General features: G+C 37.9%; 2 protein-coding genes across 2 annotated transcripts in view; one reads left to right on the top strand and one right to left on the bottom strand.

Moving 5' to 3' along the window:
• The window catches only part of WDR19 (WD repeat domain 19), an 87,839-nt gene extending 81,190 nt beyond the window's left edge, over positions 1 to 6,649 (top strand). The window contains exons 32-36 of the mRNA XM_036762333.1: positions 1,863 to 2,013; positions 2,417 to 2,540; positions 3,116 to 3,192; positions 3,513 to 3,634; positions 4,080 to 6,649. Of these exons, the coding sequence (XP_036618228.1) occupies positions 1,863 to 2,013; positions 2,417 to 2,540; positions 3,116 to 3,192; positions 3,513 to 3,624 (464 nt within the window). The 3' untranslated portion in view covers positions 3,625 to 3,634; positions 4,080 to 6,649. The remainder of the gene's footprint in view (positions 1 to 1,862; positions 2,014 to 2,416; positions 2,541 to 3,115; positions 3,193 to 3,512; positions 3,635 to 4,079) is intronic.
• Positions 6,650 to 8,001: 1,352 nt separating this feature from the next.
• Positions 8,002 to 18,834, bottom strand: part of RFC1 (replication factor C subunit 1) — a 101,127-nt gene continuing 90,294 nt past the window's right edge. The window contains exons 23-25 of the mRNA XM_036762332.1: positions 17,603 to 17,816; positions 10,409 to 10,600; positions 8,002 to 8,631 (exon numbers count right to left, since the gene is read on the bottom strand). Of these exons, the coding sequence (XP_036618227.1) occupies positions 8,545 to 8,631; positions 10,409 to 10,600; positions 17,603 to 17,816 (493 nt within the window). The 3' untranslated portion in view covers positions 8,002 to 8,544. The remainder of the gene's footprint in view (positions 8,632 to 10,408; positions 10,601 to 17,602; positions 17,817 to 18,834) is intronic.

Below are 18,834 nucleotides of genomic sequence, written 5' to 3'. Positions count from 1 at the left end.
AACAAGAGTATTATGGAAGGGTTTTACATAATGATACACGTGTGACCTATGTTGAATTGCATGCCTTCTTAGGGAGGGTGTGTGGGGAGGGAAGAGGGGAAAGAATTTGGAACTCAAAGTTTTAAAAGCAGATGTTCAAAAAAAATTGTTTTTGCATGCAACTGGGAAATAAGATATACAAGTAATGGGGCATAGAAATCTATCTTGCCCTACAAAAAAATCAAGGAAAAGGGGATGATGCTGGGAGTGGGGTGACAGAGAGGAGGGCTGACTGGGGAACGGGGCAATCCGAATATATGCCATCTTGGAGTGGGGGGGAGGGTAGAAATGGGGAGAAAACTTGTAACTCACAATCAATGCTGAAAACTAAAAGTATTAAATAAATAATAAAATATTTTTTAAAAAAGAAAAGAAGAATAAGCTTCAACAAAATGCATTTGATCTGGAAACACTTGTGATCTCTTCCCCATTTGTGTACTTAAATTTGGTTTCTGTCAGTCTTTTTGAATATAACTGTAGCTAGTGAATATACTTTTCTAATTCTTCATTCTGCATCACTAATGTCTTTCTATATTTCTTTGTATTCGTTATTTTTAGGGCATATCATACCATTATATGAATATACCAGTTTATTCAGCCATTTGCCAAATTCTGTATATATACACAAGTTGGAAGAAAAATTCTGTCTATGGAGAAAAAAGGAAAAAACTGATGGAACTAAAATAAATGTATTTGATTATATTAAAAGGAACTTTGCATAATTAAAAATTGCCCAATTAATAAAAATTTACACATTTCTGATTTTTTTAAAAACTGTGTGTGTGTGTACACACACACACACGCACACACACTCCTAGAATTCACCAAGAACTAAAAATTTTACAAGAATGTCGAACTCAAATAGAAATAGGACCACTAAACCAAAAATAAGAATGGAATGCATGTATTGACTTTGAAAACCACATATTAACATTATGTATGTTCTGTTGTATTTTTGTTAAATATTTCCCTAGTATATCTTAATCTGGTTCAGCTGCACTTAGAGGAGTTTTGCAGGCACTTCTTTGACACCTTTAATTTAAAAGAAATAATTTACTGTTACAAATAAAGCAGTTATGAGTATCAGTAGGTTTTTTTCCTCCTCTTAATAACATTCTAGTAGTAGAATTGAGGGATCAAAAGGTATAGCTAGTTTTGTAATTCTGATTTTATATTGCCAGATTGCTCTCCAACGTACCATACTAATTCAGAGCTCCACCAGTAACTTGATAGTGTGTTTTCCTAAAGCCCTGCCAGCACTGAATTGCATCTAAGTGTAACCTTAGAGTTATTTTAATTTGTATTTCTTTGATTATTAGAAGTTTTGGCCTACTTGTGTGAACTTAGCCAGGGGTGCACCTGTGACCTCAAGGCCACATGTGACCCTCTAGGTCTTCAAGTACACCCTTTTGAATCCAAACTTCCCAGAAAAAATCAAAGTTTGGATTCAAAAGGCTGCACTTGAGGACCTAGAGGGCTACATGCCGCCTCTAGACTGCAGGTTTCCCACCCCTGACTTAAACAGCTCTACCTTAGTGTCTCTATAAAATGAGGGGGTTTAGGCTAAGAGTATCAATAGGGTGTCCCTTCTAGCTACTGATTGGTTTGTGTGAGATTCATGTGATTATGAACAATTTATGTATCTTAAGAATTATTCATTTCTTTTGACCATTATCCGTTGTGAGAATGTTTATCACTTTTATAAATGTGTGTCATGTGCCTAAGACAGAATTAGTCTTTCCCTACATTTAGAAAGGCTTTGTTCTGGCCTGTTTTTATATTGTTAATTACATTCCTATTTTTCTGTGCTATTTGTGTTATAGATATTGTACCTATCTTGACTTCTACAGTGATAGAGTGTCACAGAGCAGGCCTGAAAAACTCTGCTTTCAGTTTTGCTGCTATGTTGATGAGACCCGAGTATCGCAATAAAATAGATATGAAATATAAAAAGAAAATTGAAGCAATGGTGAGGTGAGTGGTGTACATTATTTGATTTGTGGTTTTAAAATTTAGCAGGATCATTAATAAGTGGAAAGAAATGAATCACAGAAACTTTATTGTCTGATTAGCGAGCCATTCTCAGAATGGGCAATTTCCAGACCCTCGTAATTTATAAATGAATAGCCTCAGAGGCACATGTGGTATATTCTTACTAAGTAGCCCACTATTATCCAATGTCCTAAAAAAAAAAACCTATGAAATGTTATTTATTTTGTATGAGAAAAATAAACAGAAATGGTGCGTAATTCTCAGCTGCAATATCTCTGATCTCAAAGCTGAGGTTATGTGCATATCAATGCCTTGATTTTTCTGTTCTAATTTCAGAATAAATAGGGGCATGTCTTTGTAAATGATGTATGATTCCTCCTCACAGGAGACCTGACACATCAGAAATAGAAGAGGTTTCAACACCATGTCCATTTTGTGAATTCCTGCTCCCTGAGTCTGAACTACTCTGCCCTGGATGCAAAAATAATATCCCATATTGCATTGCCACTGTAAGCCTCATTAAAAATATTACATTCTTTGTATTTATGAACTATTTGAATGTTCTTAAATGTTAACAATTTCTCTTTGCCTATGAAATAATCCTTTTTATTAACTTCTGTATTTTCTATAGCATTCCTATTTAACCCGTAGTGCCTTGGCCATTCTATTTTTAATAAATATTGATAATATGCTATATTAAGACTATTTAGATATGCTTAAAATACCAAATTATTTTTAAATCATTAGAGCACCATAAGTATTGTATAAGCTCAGTTAAGAATTCCTGTCTTTTTGTACCTGCCTGCAAACCCCGCCCCCCCAAAAACAAAACAAAACCTAGTCTATACAAACATATAACCTGTTTTAGTCCTTTCAGTGCTACTTATTTGGTAATTTGTTGCCTCTTCTAATTGACTACATAGAATCAGCTCTGTGAAACACTGTAAGGGCATTTCTTATAGATGGCAGTAATGTGAATAGTCTTGCTTTTAGTAATGCTAAATAGTGAATACTAAAAAAAAAACCAACCCAAACCCATAATTTTAAGAAATGCTAATTTCTTTCTTAATTGTACTGGATCCAGGGTCGACATATGTTAAAAGATGACTGGACTATATGTCCACATTGTGACTTTCCTGCTTTATACTCCGAATTTAAAAGGTAAGTAAAAATCATGTTGCTCTTTGATTCACTTAAAAGCAAATTACCTCAGCAATCTTGGGGGTGTGAATGGATAGGTAGAAGCTACTGCTTATATTTACTTTCCCCAAGACCCCCATCTTCTACGAATTTTGAGAATATTTTTAAAAGAAGAGTTGTGCTTATAAAATATAATAAGCATGATGATACTATTTCGGTAAGTAAATGATGAAAAACTGAATGGATGCCAAAAGTTACATAAACCTTGAGTTATTTTCACACCCGTGTAAAAGATCCAAAAATGCTCCAGATCTAATTTACCCTGATTTCCCTCCATTCAGCATGCTAACTACAGAAAACACATGTCCTATGTGTTCAGAAAGGCTAACCAGTGATCAGCTTCAAAAAATAACAGATTTTGCACCATACACCAGAGGAGAAGTGGAGCAATGAATACATCCAGGTAAATGCTACAGTACTAGTTCTCCTTTCTAAGCTTTCAGGGCCATAATTTAGAGCACGAACACCAAATACTTATTTTAATAGAAGGCATTTCACAAGAGCCATATGAAAGGCAGATGTTACTTTCTTTATATCATGAGCAGTGGATGCATCCAAAATGCAACACATGAGGCCTAATCTCAGTGTCGATAAAATTATGACTTGTAAATCATTTTCAATTAAAGTTGTTCAGGTAACATAACAGACTTTTTTAACTATTTAAATTGACACAATTGTAAGATTTTATGATAAAAATTTTGACTTATTAAAAGGTTCCCCTGTTTTCCTTTCCAATATTCATTTTTATCCGATATTCAATTTATATTTTAAACTTCCTAATAATTTTTTAAAATACAAGTTAAAGTTAATCCATTTAATATAGCACAATTTGCTTTTTTAATTTTCAGGTACTAAAATGGCCCAATTAGTCGTCAAGTACACACAGCCCTAAGTAACAGAGAAATACTTACAATGGGAGAAGTCTGAAGAGTATTCAAGTGGAAGATGTATGATGACTATATAGTAATGACAGATTTTTTTCAACAACTTTCACAGTGAGGACTGTCCTTCAAAATGGTCTTCTTGAGAGACTATCCTCTTTAGTAGTGATGCCATTATTCAAAACATTTTTGGAATTCTTTATTTTGAATTGCCATTTGTCAGTTTATGAACCATCCAAGAAAATTAGTCTCATTTTTTTTCAATTTAATTCAACAATTGTTTATTAAGCCCCTACTATATACGCAAAAGCACTGTGCTTAAGCAAAAATAACAAACCTGACATTTGTGGAGCACTTTAATACTTATAACATTTCCATTTGATCCTGATAAGGTAAGCACTACATATTTTCCCATTTTACAATTGAGGGCACCAAGGCCCAAAAGTTAAGTGATGACCCTATGGCCACACAACTCACAAGTGTCAGAGGTGGGACTTGAACCCACATCTCTCCAGACTCTGTAGTAAGTTCAGCACCGTATCATGCTGCCTCTCATGATCATGAATTCAATTCAGTAAGCACCGATTAAGTACCTACCGAGTGCAAGACACCGTGCTAAGCAGTGTAGGATAGGAAGACCAAACATGCTCCCAGCCCTCAAGGAGCTATAACGTACCTTGAGAAGGGAGCACTAACTGAGATAGTTAAAGAACAGGTCATGTTAGCGGTGCCCAAGCTAAGCCTCGAAGAAAAACAAGTATTCTGAAAGACTGAGATAATGCAGGTGCCTGGCATGGTCCCCTCCACATCGTAGGGTCTGAAGTGCTTGTTGAGTTGAAATGGACTTTTGTGATTTGTAGATTGGCCCTGAAGAGTGGTAAAATATTCTGAATGAAAGCAACCTTAAAACCGTTTACAACCTCAAATTATTTAGTGATTATTTAAGATAATGACTTTATGGTATGTTTATTAAAAAATCAAAAAAGTCTGTAGAATGTAAGCTCTTTCAAGGGCAGTGGCTTTCATTTTCTTTTTATCTGTCCCCAGTACTTTGCACATAGTAGGTACTTAAAAGACACAACTTGATTGAATTAAATGGCTTGTACGTAGCAAGCATTCCTTAAGGCTGGTAGCTTCCCAGAACCCCTGAAAATGATGCTATTCTTAAAGGTTCAGTAACTGCTAAAGAATACAGTATAGCTGATATTTCTATCAGCAAGTAACATAGAAACTAAACCAAAGGTTCTTAAACATGGGAACCATGGACTTTTTTCTTTATTACGTCTTGTGAATTGTATTGCTGTATAATTGGTTTCTTTTATAAGTCTATATATTTTATTTTATGAATTTAAAAACATTCTGACAAGGGGTTCATGGCTTCCCAGTCAGCCAAAGGGGTCTGACACACATAAAAAGGTTACAACTCCCTGAACTAAACACTCAACATCCCACATGTATTAGGTGGCACTGAATCAAGTTAGGAATATGCTTGTTTTGTCTCATTCAGCTGCAAAAATTATATACATGTCAACTTTTTCCTGATTGTGTTACTTTCTTTGGTCCTGCATTTCTTAAGTTCCCATAACTGGAGGTCTGCAAAGAGAAACCAGACGACCATTTTTTGTCAGCAAGTGAGGGAGAGGGAGATTCATGCTCATCTGTCCTCCCCCAAATCCTGCAAACTTTTTTTATATTAACTTGTTTAGTAATATTTTATTCATAAGTAATTTAGAGGAACCAGATCCAGCCCAAATTAAATTATTACAAGTTATGAATTTGTAATATTCAAACTATTGTTTTTATTATTCTTTAATGAAAAGAAGATCACACTTTCTTGAAGTCTCCTTATTCAAGAAGCAGTTATCCTAAGAAATGTCTGGCTTCCTTAACAGAAATAATAGTTGTATAGTCTGCTTCAGTAATTCACTTAAGAATTCAATTAACAGCTCTTAAAAGCAGCTGTTTCAGACCTCTCCTACTCACTACTATCAATACTTCCCTCTCTTTTTACCAATTCTTTGTACCTTTATTACTTCCCACCTATATTACCTGGCCCTTTCTTGGATACAAAAGATGCAGCTGGTAGAATGGCTATTCCACATGGATTGTGCTTCAGTTTATTGCACTGAGTGACCAGAACAGGACCACAGTCCCTCTCCAACTGAGATGAAAGAAATGGAAGTATAAATAATATTATGGTTGTTAAGTGTTTAGCTTTATTTCCTATCAAATATTTGCATTTGCTTTATTCTCTCCATCACACTTATGTGGTGGAAAGTTTAAAGATTCAGATATAACAGATATTAGAAGCTAGATCATATATTCCCAGGGTAATTGAAATGTCTCTCAAGGGGCTTTGTGGACAATCTTTCCTGGAAACAGTAACAAAGACGACATCTCAAGGTCCCTTCTCACATTTCTCCTATTTTCTTTATTATCCTTGGTGTACTTTTCCTCAATTTTGTCTCCTATATTGTGATTCTGTACACATTTAAATTTTGATACTTTTATATCTTGAAATATAGATTTTAAAATTATATTGGTCACTGGTATTTGAAATTTATCTGTTTTTATTTTCTAACCTCTAAGGGGAGGCACATCATCAGGTTTAAGAAGTATAAATCATCAGTACAGTGATTAAAGAGTAGTTAGCAATAAGGTACAATTCAATTTAGGTTGTTTTTTTTAACCTTTATGGTTTTTTGTTCTCCATATTTTTTTCCTGAGTTTGAAGGCTGAAGATTTTCCTTTCTGTGGGAAAATAAAACCAAATATACATAAGCATTACCATGCCTTACACATTACATTTGTGTCATAAGTTTGTAATAAGCTTCTAACAAGGCAGTGCTTAGTAGACTTACTAACCCTGATTTGAAACACCAGTAATCATAAATAAATGACTCATATTGCTGAATCATTTTATAACACATAATTGAACAAGTCACCTGAGATACAAACCTGCTTGCAGCAGTGATATTAATACAGTATGCTCCTGTGGCTCATAGTGGCACGGAGATAACCTTGTTTTCAAAGGTTAGACCAGTGCAATGGAGAACAAGCTCTGGGGAAGTTCTACTTGAGCTAGGAAAGCTGAATAAGGGCCTGATGATGTCTATCATCTGAGTATGAGCCTAGGTCTGAGACTTATATCACCAGGTTGGCTGCAAAATGAAGAATTTCAACCATAGCAACTTAACAGGCACCTACTAAGTCATGGAAAAATTATCATCAGTCAGTAGAGAGACTAGTACTCTTACTATGAAAGAATAATATGCTACTTTAACAGGGTGAAAGATAAAGACAAGGCTCTTCATTACCAGAGGGCCAAAAGAATTAAGTCCTATTCCTTAGACTCACTCAAAAGATGTCACCATAGTGGTTAACTAGAGATACAGGTATATGGAGCAGGGGAAGAGGGAGAGAGACACATCATCTTGATGACAGCTTCAATGTATAGCGTATGGTCAGAGAGGAAAGGCACCATATCAAAATTCTGTATTAAAATATAAAAAAGTTAAAACTGGTGACTAACACGATACAAGTCTTAAAAATAAATGTGCATAAAAACTTATAACCTTAAAATACATACATGATAAATATGCATTCCAGTCTTACAAGGTCACTGCGTTAACTGGGAGCAACTAGAGGCAGACAGGATCAAAACCTTCATGAAGGTCAGTAAAGAAATGGTGGCATTTTCTGACAAGCCTTAACACACACAGCATCATAATTCCATTCATGGCAGAGACTCTAATAAAACTTATGTCTCACACAGTAATAAATGTAACCTAACATTATTATTTTCCAACTTTTTTTTCAAAGTATAGACAAAATAGAATATCAGATATATACTAAAATATTGCTATCTTAATATAACCATAAGCCAAGAAACAAAACAAAAGTAAATTTATTGCAGATTATTGTGACATACAGCAATATACAAAAGAAATACCCACATCTGGGCAGTGGTTTTTTCATTATGTTCTATTTACAAAATTTCACCACATAATAGTAACTAGTTTGAAAAAAAGACATTGGCCCTATGAAGGCTATTAGCATACATTCCATCCCAAAGTTACTATGTTATTGATGAACCTAGACATCTTAACATCTGACTACTAAAATCTTACTCCCAAAGCCTGCATTTCGTAAGAATTTTACATGGTAGCTTTGAAGCACAATGATGTAATTACGTTGCCACTGAAAAGTGGAAGAACAAGCAGTCAAACCACCCTCTATAAGAGGAGCATTTTTTAGCCAACTGGTTAAACCCTTTGAGTTGTGCCACAGTTCTCTAAATAATGAGATGGACCACCACACAGCAAAATTACTGTCACACCACAGTTCTGATCAATGCAAGGCTTTGTCCAGAAGCTCCAACCATCACCACTTACTACAGAGTGGTTGTCAATGTGGGGATAACTCTATTTATTTAGGTTTTCTTTGAATTTTTCCCCTTTGCTTTTTTGTTCTCTGTATCTTTTTCTGGTTTTGAAGGCTTTGAAGATTTTGTCCTTTTCTGCCGAAAAACAAAAACAAAAACATGTACATAGGCATTACCACAGCAGACTTAAAAGAGTCAATTTATAATTTGTAAATCAAGCTTATCATCAGGGTAAATCAAATCTGATCTATTTTCCAGGAAGTTATGAAAAGGTAAAAATTTTAAAGCCAGGCAAGTATACTCCAAAATATAATTCACTGTGACCAAGTTGGATTCATGGATGGTGCAATATTAAGAAAAAAATTAGCATAATCCTATAACAACAGAATCCACACAACTATTTTAATAGAAGCAAAAAAGGCCCTTGTTCATTTATGTTAAAAATCCTCAGAAGCATAGATGTGAATGGTCCCCCTTCTTTAATGGGATCAGAAGCATATAGGTAGCATTTATGTAGAGCTTGAAGGTCTGTAAAGCATATTACATCTGCTATATCATACGATCCCCACAAGTGGGAGAGGTAAATGTTAGTCATCTCATCCTCATTTTATAGTTGAGGAAAGTGAGGATGAGGGAGATTAAGTGACTTGTCCACGGTCACAGAGCTAACAAGTGCCTGCAGCAGGATTTGAACTCAGGTCTTCCTGGCTCTTAAGTCTAATATTCTCTCCACTGTGCCACCTAGCTGCCTCATTACCCATCTGCATCTATATCTAAAGGCAAGAACCATCACTATTTGTAAAGTACAATTTCTAGAAGCTTTCCCAATCAAGGATGCCCCTGGCCCATGCCCATTATTTGACTTAATTGTAGAAATGCCAATAACATCAACAGTGAAAGGATAGAAGACTAAAGGAATGAAGGACAGAACAGTACAGGTGTACTTGAGCTGGTTCAGGAATAGGACGGAAGGCCAGAGCAAGGTAGCAGACTGGGAGGGTGAAAATGATGTTTGCCAATGAGGGAGAAGGAAAGCCTATGTAGGGAGGGTGTGATTAGCAAGTCATTTCAGAATGGGGGGTCCTGAAGGCAGAGGCAGAATGAAGGGGTGATCAGCATAAGGTATGCTGGACTTGGAATCAAGGAAGCTCGGGTTAAACCCCACCCCCAGACTCCTGCTATCTGCATGAACATGGGCAACTCCCTTTCCAGTCCTTTAATCATTACTTTCATTTGGGAGCATAGCCAACGGGGGATTTGCTTTACTAGATTATGCATGTTAATGGTGGGGGTTTTATTTGTCTAGAGTTTTTTTTTTCTGTTGAGGTTCAAATGGGGGAAAAGGAAGCAGTACATACAAAGATTACAAAAGTATGTAAGAAGTTATTTAAAATTCTAAATAAAATTTGCAAGGTGTAGAGCACCCCCCCTCATGACTCAAGTGGTAGAGGCCCTGCTATCCCTTCCTAGGCCCTGGTCAGAGTAGCCTTTGCAACATGCAAGGCACAAGGCCTCTCATAAAGGCACTAAAAAGGAGCAAAAGACCCAAAAAATATTCCTTTGCCTAACAGGAAAAGAGAAGAAAGAACCACCAAGACGAGAATGCTACTCTTCTGCCATAGATATTTGTAACTCCAAGCACTTAGGGCATTGTGCTCCATCTATCTATCTACTGGGAGAGGAGGCTGCATATTACAGGATGAAAGGCAGTGTTTTGTAATGATTACAGAGAGGGCTGACCCAAAAGTCAAGACCTGGGTTCAAGCCCTATCTCTGTGTGATAAAAGGTACCTCTTAGTACCCCAGGCAATCCTAATCTGCATTGGTAGATAAGTTCTTCACCAGGAGGATCCCACACCAAAGAAATCACAGGTTTTATAACATGTAATACTTGAATCAAAAATTAAAATACCTTGATCATAGCATCAGCTTCAACACCATCTTGGTCCTTCTCATCAGACTGGGATTCATCTTCATTTAGTTCGTCACTGTAGTCTGAACTCAGCGATGGTCCTCCACTATGTTTAGATGTCTTTATTACTTGAAGTGAATACGGTGTGAGATGCACCTCTTTATTGTAGCCTCGTGTAAAGGCTGCCTTAACCTGTATGGAATAAGCATAGAGAAAAAAAACTATGAGTCCCAAATTTTCTTTGTGACTTCAAGGCACAACAGCCCAAAGGCAGTTTTTTGAAGTTTTCCAAGTTACTTTTTTGAGAGGGAAGAAGGAGGGCAAAAGAGGTTAAGTGACTTGCCCAGGGTCATACAATCAGTAAGGGTCTGAGGTCCACCTGACTCCCGGGCTAGTGCTCCAGACCCACTGTTCTACCTAGCTGCCCCTTCAAGTCACTTTTAATAAATGCACTGATTAGCCTATAATATTTTAAATGTAGAGTTGTTTTTTTCAATTTACAAAAAGTCCACTCTCTCTCCTTCCCACCTCTCTAGCCCTCCCTTCACCAAAAAAGAGAAACAAAATCTTTGTAACAAACAGGCATAGTTAAGCAAAAACAAATTCCCATGTTGGCCAGATTGAAAAAAGTCTCAACCTGCCCCCTTAATTAATCCCTTCTCTGTCAGAAGGTGGGTAGCATATGTTATCCTGAATTGTGCTGGTCACTGCATTGGTAAGAATTTTTAAATCTTTCAAAGTGGATTGTCTTTATAATGTTATTGTCATTATAGAAATTGTTTTCCTGATTTTGTTCACTCCATTCTGTAACAGTTCATATACCAATTCCTTGGTTTCTCTAAAATTATCCCCTTCATCATTTCTTACAGAACAACAGTATTATTCCACCACATTCATATAAAGCCACATGTTCTGCCATTCCCCATTTTCACCATAAGAACGGATACGTTTTGTACCCATAGGTCCTTTTCCTTATTTCTTTGGCTCTTTACACACCTAGTAGTGGTATTACTATATCAAAGGGCACACACAGTTTAATAACATTTTCAGGATAGTTACAAATTGCTTTCCAGAATGACTGGGTTAGTTCACGGCTTCACCAATGGTGCCTTAATTTATCCTATTACCCAACAGCCTATTCAGCATATGTCATTGTCCTTTTTTTTGGTCAACTTTGCCAATCTGATGAGCGTGAGATGAAACTTCAGAGTAGCTTTAACTGGCATTTCTCTAATTGTGATTTGGAGTTTTTTTTTCATGTGGCTGATAATTTGGAATTCTTCTGAAAAATCAAAATGAAGTTCTAGGGCCCACCCATGATTTAACAAGGGATGCCTGTTTAAGACTCCCCAAGTAAAAGTAAAACCATGTCAAAATGTCAAAGTAGGCAAAACAGCACCAACTGGGGTGCAATACAAAAAAAAATGATGCCAAAAAGATAGGTTTTATATGGTATGACTATCATAATTCTTTTGGCATCATTTCAATTTTTCACAGTAAAAAAGAATCCTAGAACATCAGACTTGGCAAAGACCCCAGGTCATCTTATCCAACATGAAGCTGAACAGAGAACACATCTACTGCATCCTTAATAGGTGGCAACTGAGCCACCACTTGAAGAACTTCACCAATGGGGAGCTACCCTCAACCCAATTTTGCTGTCTGCTGAGATGGCTTTACCAGCCAGGGTGTGTCTATAGGTGAGAGCTGGGTGACAAATGGACACCAAAAGTGGATTAGAGCACTGAAAAAGGTTCCCACCTGAGGCACTAGTCCTCCCTGTAATAACCGAAGGAAGAAATAAACAGTTGACAGGACTTGGAAAGATCTCCTAAAGAAGGTAGGATTTGAGCCGAGCCTTGAAGGAAGCCAGAGACATTAGGTGGCAGAGCATTCCAGAAATGAGAAACAGACAAAAACCACCAAATCCAGAGATGACAGTCATGTGTGAGGAAGAGCAAGTCAGTGCAGTTAACAGATCACAGAGGCTGGGGAGGAAAGTAATGATCTGAAAAGCAGAGACTTTCTACCTGATCCTGAAGGGACCAGGGAGCCACTAAAGGGAGCTCAGTAATTGGGCAGTCCTGTTCTTCAGGAAAATCACCTTCCCAGCTGAGTGGATTGGAATGGAGAGAGAACCGAGGCAGACACCAAACAGAATGATAATGCAGTAGCCTAGGAAAGAGGTGATGAGGACCTTCATCAAGCTATATGTTGAGTGGAGATTTGAAGGCAGTGATGGTAAGACTTGACAACATATTAGACACATGGTGTGGGTGTAAGTAAAGAGATGAGGATGATGCTGAGGGTATGAGCCTCAGTGACTGAGAAGACGGTGGTCTCCTCCACAGTACTGGCAAAGTTGGGAAGAGGAATGAGGTTTGTTTTTTTTTTTTTGGGGGGGGGGGTGGGGGGGAGGAGAAGATATGAGTCCTGTTTCAGACATGTTTAGTTTGAGATGCTGGGAAATATCTAGTTCCAGATGTCCAAAAGGCAGCTAATAATGTGGGACTAGAGTTCAAGAGAGATACCAAGACATCTAGATCTGGGAATCATATGCATAGAGATGATAAACTATTTTGTGCGAGGTGATCAGATTACTAAGCAAGATAATGTAGGAGAAAAGGACACAGGACAGAGCTTGGGGGACCACTCACAATGAGTGATTTGGATAAAGATACAGCAAAAGAAACTGAGGAGAGATCAAACAGCTAGTATAGGAAGAAAACCAGAAAAGAATAGTGTTCTGAAAACCTAGAGAGGAGATAGTATCCAGAAGGGGGGGATTGACAGTGTCAAAGGTTGTCAAAGATCAAGAACAATAAGTGGGAAAGTCAGCTGATCAGGCAATTAAGCGATTGATAATGCTGGAGACAGCAGTAGTTCAGAAGTCAGATTGCACTTAGAAGCGAGAGAAGAGGAGGAAGCAGTCAGTGTCAACGGCTTTCTCAAGAAGTTTAGCTGTGAAGGAGCCAAAGGAAATAAGATAATGGCCAGGGTCGATACTCAGATCAAGTCTTTTAAGGACAGAGGAAATAGAGGCATGTTTGCAGGCAGAAGGAAATGAACCAGTATATAAGAAGAGACTGAAGACTGCCAAGTGGGGATGATAATGGGAACCATCCACTGCAGAAGATGAGAGGGGATGGGATCAAGGGCGAATGGAGAGGATTTTGTCTTGGTAAGGATTATGTCTTCTTAAGAGAAAGGAGAGGAAGAAGAAATAATGGGGAAGATGTTTGAGTAATGTGAGATGAGGAGGAAGGGGGGAAAAGGAGCTCTAAGCAAATAACTAATTTTTTTGGTCAAATATGAGATGAGATCCTCAGGTAAAAAGGTGTGGGAGAGAGCAGAGTGCGAGACTTGAAGATGTTTAGAATAGCCACTATGGTGAGCAGAAGAGTGAATCTATTAGGGAGGCACAGAAGGAACACCTTGCTTCAGCGAGGGCCTAGCTGAGACTACGTAACAGAAATTGGCAGTAGCTATCATCAGCAGTTTCATGATTTTCTCCAGCACACAAATACCTGGAAGGAGGTGGACTGTGGATGTAATCCAAGGTTGAGGTTAGCCAAGGTATGACTGGCCATCGGACAAAGGAATAAGGGATCAGAGAACAGAGGATAGTGTAGAGCTGAATTGGTTTACCAATGGGTTAAGGCGGAGAAGAGAGGAACGTATAGCCAGTATAGAGAGGGTGGCTCAGAAAGAATGAGGGGTGAAAGGAATAGAGGTCATGGTAAAGACAAAGATCAAGGTTAGCGAGCCTTAAGTCACAGACAAAAAGAGAAAGATAAATGATTATGTCCAGATCAAAGTTATAACTATCTCTGGTGTATTAACAGACATGGAGCTAAGGAGTAATTCACAGGAATTTAGCAGGTTTAGGAACCGATATTTGAGAAAGCACTAATATGTGTAACTTTAGTCCCCTAGTATGCAGGCAGGAGGTGGGGCAGACTATTTATTGCTCTTCTTCTTATCCCCAGCACTTAGCACAGTGCTTGGCACACAGTAGGTACTTAATAAGTGTTTTTGACTGACAGAATTGAAAAAGACTGCCAAGCACTGAACTTCACAGAGAAAGGATGAAGACTGTCTTGGGGTCAGTAGATAACTACCACCAATGCAATGTCCAGATTGAGTGATGAATGAGGATTATCATCAAAGGAGGACAGATTACTGAATGATAGTGATAGAGAGGGTCTAAAAGTGGACATGAAGGCAAGGAGTGTTCTGACTTTCCCACTACAACTACTGGGCAGTGGTGTAAGTGCAACCAGTACTGGAAAGGGTAGACAGGGATGCAGTATCATTAGGAAGGTACCAAGTCTCAGCGCCAAAAGATAGAAGGAAAGGTTCAGAATGATAGGAAATGAGTTAATTAATGAGTAAGGACTCCAAGAAGCACAGCAGAAGGGGGTGAGGGAGAATGTGGAGTATGATATTATGATAGTAGGGGTAAGGGGGAATAAGATGAAGGAAGTGGGCAGTAGAGGGATTTATACTTCAGTAGCGAGAGGTTCAGAATTACTGGAGTAGAAAGAGTATATGGGGGGGTGGGGAGGGGGGGTGCTAACCACTAAGTGTAAGTCCAGGCATAGTAAAAGTGGTTGGACAGAGATTCATTGAGGGATACTGGTGATTAGTTTGTTCACAGTTCTCCTTTAAGAGCCAACCTTTTGGTTAATGGTGATACGTCCTGGAATGCCTGCCTCAGAACAGTAGGAAGCAGAAAGAGGAATAGCCCAAGGATATCTGATAGGGAGGTAAGAGACAGCAGGCTGGCTGAAGAAGCAAAAATGGAAGTCTGGAATCTGGTAGGCGAAGGCAAGCCACTGAAGGATTCTGAGCGGAAGGTACATAATGACAACAAAATAGCTGCCAATTATATAGAACTTTGAAGATTTGCAAAATGTTTTACATATTAACTCACTGGAACCTCACAACAATGCTAGTAAGGTAAGTGCTGTTATCACTCCCATGTTACAGAGGAGGTAAGAGAGGCACAGAGAGGTCAAGTGACTTGTCTCAGGCAAGAACGACAAGATGCGAGTGGTACATCAGGAAGATCACTGGGGCAGGGCAGCAGTTTGGAAAATGGTTTGGGTAGAGGAATTTCAGGAGGCAAGGAGACCAGTATAACACTCTTATAATAGTCTAAGTAGGGAAAGATGAGGTACACAACAAGGGTTGTTGTAGAAAGATTTAAAGGGGAGAGAGGAGGAATGGTAGAAGAGATTCGAGAGGTATTACAGGGATAAAACTGACAAGTTGGCAACAGATTATCTGTATCTGGTACAGCAGAAGGAGAAATCAAAGATGATGCCAGTATCATAAGCCTAGATGACTTAGAAAGTGCTGATGCCACCAAGAAAAATACAGAAGGTAGGGGGAAGGCAGGGACAAATTGTTTTCAATTTAATTTCAGACATGTTGAGTTTAAGGTACTAGGTGGAGGAAAAAATGGCAGGTTGCAACTGGGGCCCTGGCGGAAGACTGGGGCCTCGGTGACCAAAAGATACACATTTTGGATTAATCTGCGTAAAAGTGGAAAATGATGTCATGAGATGAGCTCACCAAAGGAGAGTGACAAAGAAAAGTTTGAAGACAGTACACTGGATGACATCCACCTGTAAGCAGCAGGAGGAGGAGGAGTTAGCAAAGAAAAGAGTGGTCAGTGAGGAAGAAAATAAAAATGAAGTGGGTGATTCATTAGTAACTTTTGATAAAGTATCTTCAGTAGTGGTAAGGGGAAGCAGCAAATATAGACTATTCTCTAGGTCTCCATGTATATCACTATCTTGAAATTTGGTGGTGAAAGAGAATAAAAAGATGAAGCTTTGATATGAAGAACTAGCAAGGTTGATGGAAGTCTCCTGGGATTTGATAATGAAGAACGGACAAAGTTAATGGAAGGCTTCTGGGATATCTTTTTGTCTATTTTAAGAATACAGTATGTCTGAATAGGTACATAGGCTGAAAAAAAATGGCATCTCAGAGGGAAAGAATGGTTATTATGAGAAAGGCAGGAGATAGCTGGTGGAACAAGGCAAATGAGAAGACAGAAGGAAGGACTGGGATCAAGGGCACATGGAGGAAGACTTATTCTTTCCAGAAGAACATAAGAGGAATGCAAAAAGGGAGCTGAGAAAATGAAACTGAACAACCTGCATCTTCTTTGTAATGAAGAAGGTGAGGTCATCTGCTTGGAGTGATGAGACTGAGGAAAGAGTTGGGGTTTGAGAAGAAAAGGAAACATTCAGAAGAACTGTAAGAAATATGATAAATGAATAATGAGAATGCTGTACAACAGCGAAGGTTTAACTGAGGAAGAATACAGAATCTAGAAGAGACTGGAACGACTATCTAGTTCAATATGTGCATTTTACAGACAAGGAAATAAAAGGTCAAAGAGGCTAAGAAATTTGTTTAAGGTGAAACACCTTAAAAAGTTAGGATTCCAACCCTGCTAATCTAACTTCATACACAGTACGCTTCAGAATCCTCCTATGCCTAGATATTCCACATAAGTCAAAGACACAAAAGTCCTGTACTTACCAAGATACTCATAACAAAATTTATTTCTGGTATCAAAAATTGAAAACAGAGTGGGTGGTTACTGATTAGCAAACTACTCCAAAAATTGTCGCATATGAATGTAATAAAATAAGAATGCATGGTAAAGAAAGCAGAATCAAGTGAACACAATGATAATGAAAATGAAAATATCACTAAAAGGCAGTTGAACATTTATTAAATTTGATGACCTTCCCTCGCGTGAGTACAGAGGAAGAGTCTGAACTACAGCTGCCAAATGATACATAAACTAGGAAAAAAGTTGCTAAGCCCTTGGGTTTTGTTCAACTGTTCTTCTTTCTTGCAAGGAAGGGTTCTACAGGGCAGGGGGTGCTACAAGAAACAACTGTAGGGTAACAACACAAGGCATCAATAAAACTTTCTTTTAAAGTTTTTTTTTGTTGTTTTTTAATTCAATGCTCTTTCCATCACACCGTATTGCTGGTATGACTGTAAGTGGACTCAATCAGCACTATTTCCTCCAAGAGTATTTGGTAGCTTGGGATTAATAATGAAGGAGGTACATTCCCAAATATTGCTAAACGTTTAATTTTCTGTACTTATGTGAGAAATGAAAATACATTTAACAGAAGTATGAGTAGTTGTGAATTTTACCTTGGGGTCCAATTTAGAAAAGGAACTCGGTTTGCCTCCCCAAACGCTTATTTCCATGATATTTTCAAAGTCTTCTCTCATGAGATGATACGTATCCATAAGTTCAACAACACTGTGTACACCTTCTGTCCCATGTAATGTCAAAGGAAGAACAAGTGCATCCCGCATGTGTGAAAGGTAATCCAGATTGACGGTCCTTTTGCTGGAGTGAGTTCTTTACCAAAAGTAAGAAAGCATATTGAATAGGTCAGTTTTATAAAATCAACAACATAAGTTTTCAATGATCAATTGTACTAATCAGACAGTGGTTCAATTCCATTTTTTTTTTTAGTATCCTACAAATTTTTATTTAGTATCAAACGTAGGTTGTGTTTACGTAAAGAAATTTTGTGTTACAACAAAGATTTCAAGTTTCTGGTTCTAAATAGTTATGAAAATGATTATTTACAAATATAGCCACGGTACCCAGAAAACTTGCTTAAATAAAAAGGTGAACTCAAGGGATGGCTTTGGCTCCTACCACTATCCAACTCTCAAGGCTACAACAGCAACGGTGGATTTTCTGAATTTTAAAAAGAGGGATTATATTTTGGTGTCACATGGCACCTACTATAGCCAAGAACACTCACTTCCCAAGCCTCCAAAATACAAAAATCAGAGCTATCACCTATAATTCTCTTTCCCGGCTGCCATTTCTGCTATAAACATCTGACATTTCTTGGTTTCTGACTTTGGGTAGAGGTGAAGTAGGGTGGGGGATAACCACTTACAAAGCCCTTACGGAGTTACAGCTCTAAAATCATTAGGCTGGGAAGTAAAGACATCTCTCAATAGACAAAGTACTTGAACTGGCTTGGTGATGGCAGCAGGGAATGCAACCAAATTAGCACTTATCTGTTAAAACCTAGAAAGTTAACCATGGCCTTGAAAACACTATGTGACCAGAATCAAGTCTTCTCATCAAGCCACTGTCATGTTCTCTCCTTTCCCCCAACAGCCCTTTCCTCCCAGAATATAGAGAAATGAGAGAATATTGTTTCAACTGTCTTTACATCCTAATTCATGTTCTCCACTTCTAGCTCTAGCACAAATTATGCAGTTATCTAAGTTTGATATTTATGTTTCATCCATTCATCCATCCATCTAACCATCCATTCATCCAGTCTCCCATTCAACAAACCTTTACCGAGGTTTGTGTGAAGGATTCTATTCTAGGAGCTAATAAAAAGATC

Source organism: Trichosurus vulpecula, chromosome 6 (genome assembly GCF_011100635.1).
Source record: "Trichosurus vulpecula isolate mTriVul1 chromosome 6, mTriVul1.pri, whole genome shotgun sequence".
In the NCBI taxonomy this organism is placed as follows: Eukaryota; Metazoa; Chordata; class Mammalia; order Diprotodontia; family Phalangeridae; genus Trichosurus; species Trichosurus vulpecula.
This window is presented reverse-complemented; position numbering and strand designations above follow the sequence as displayed.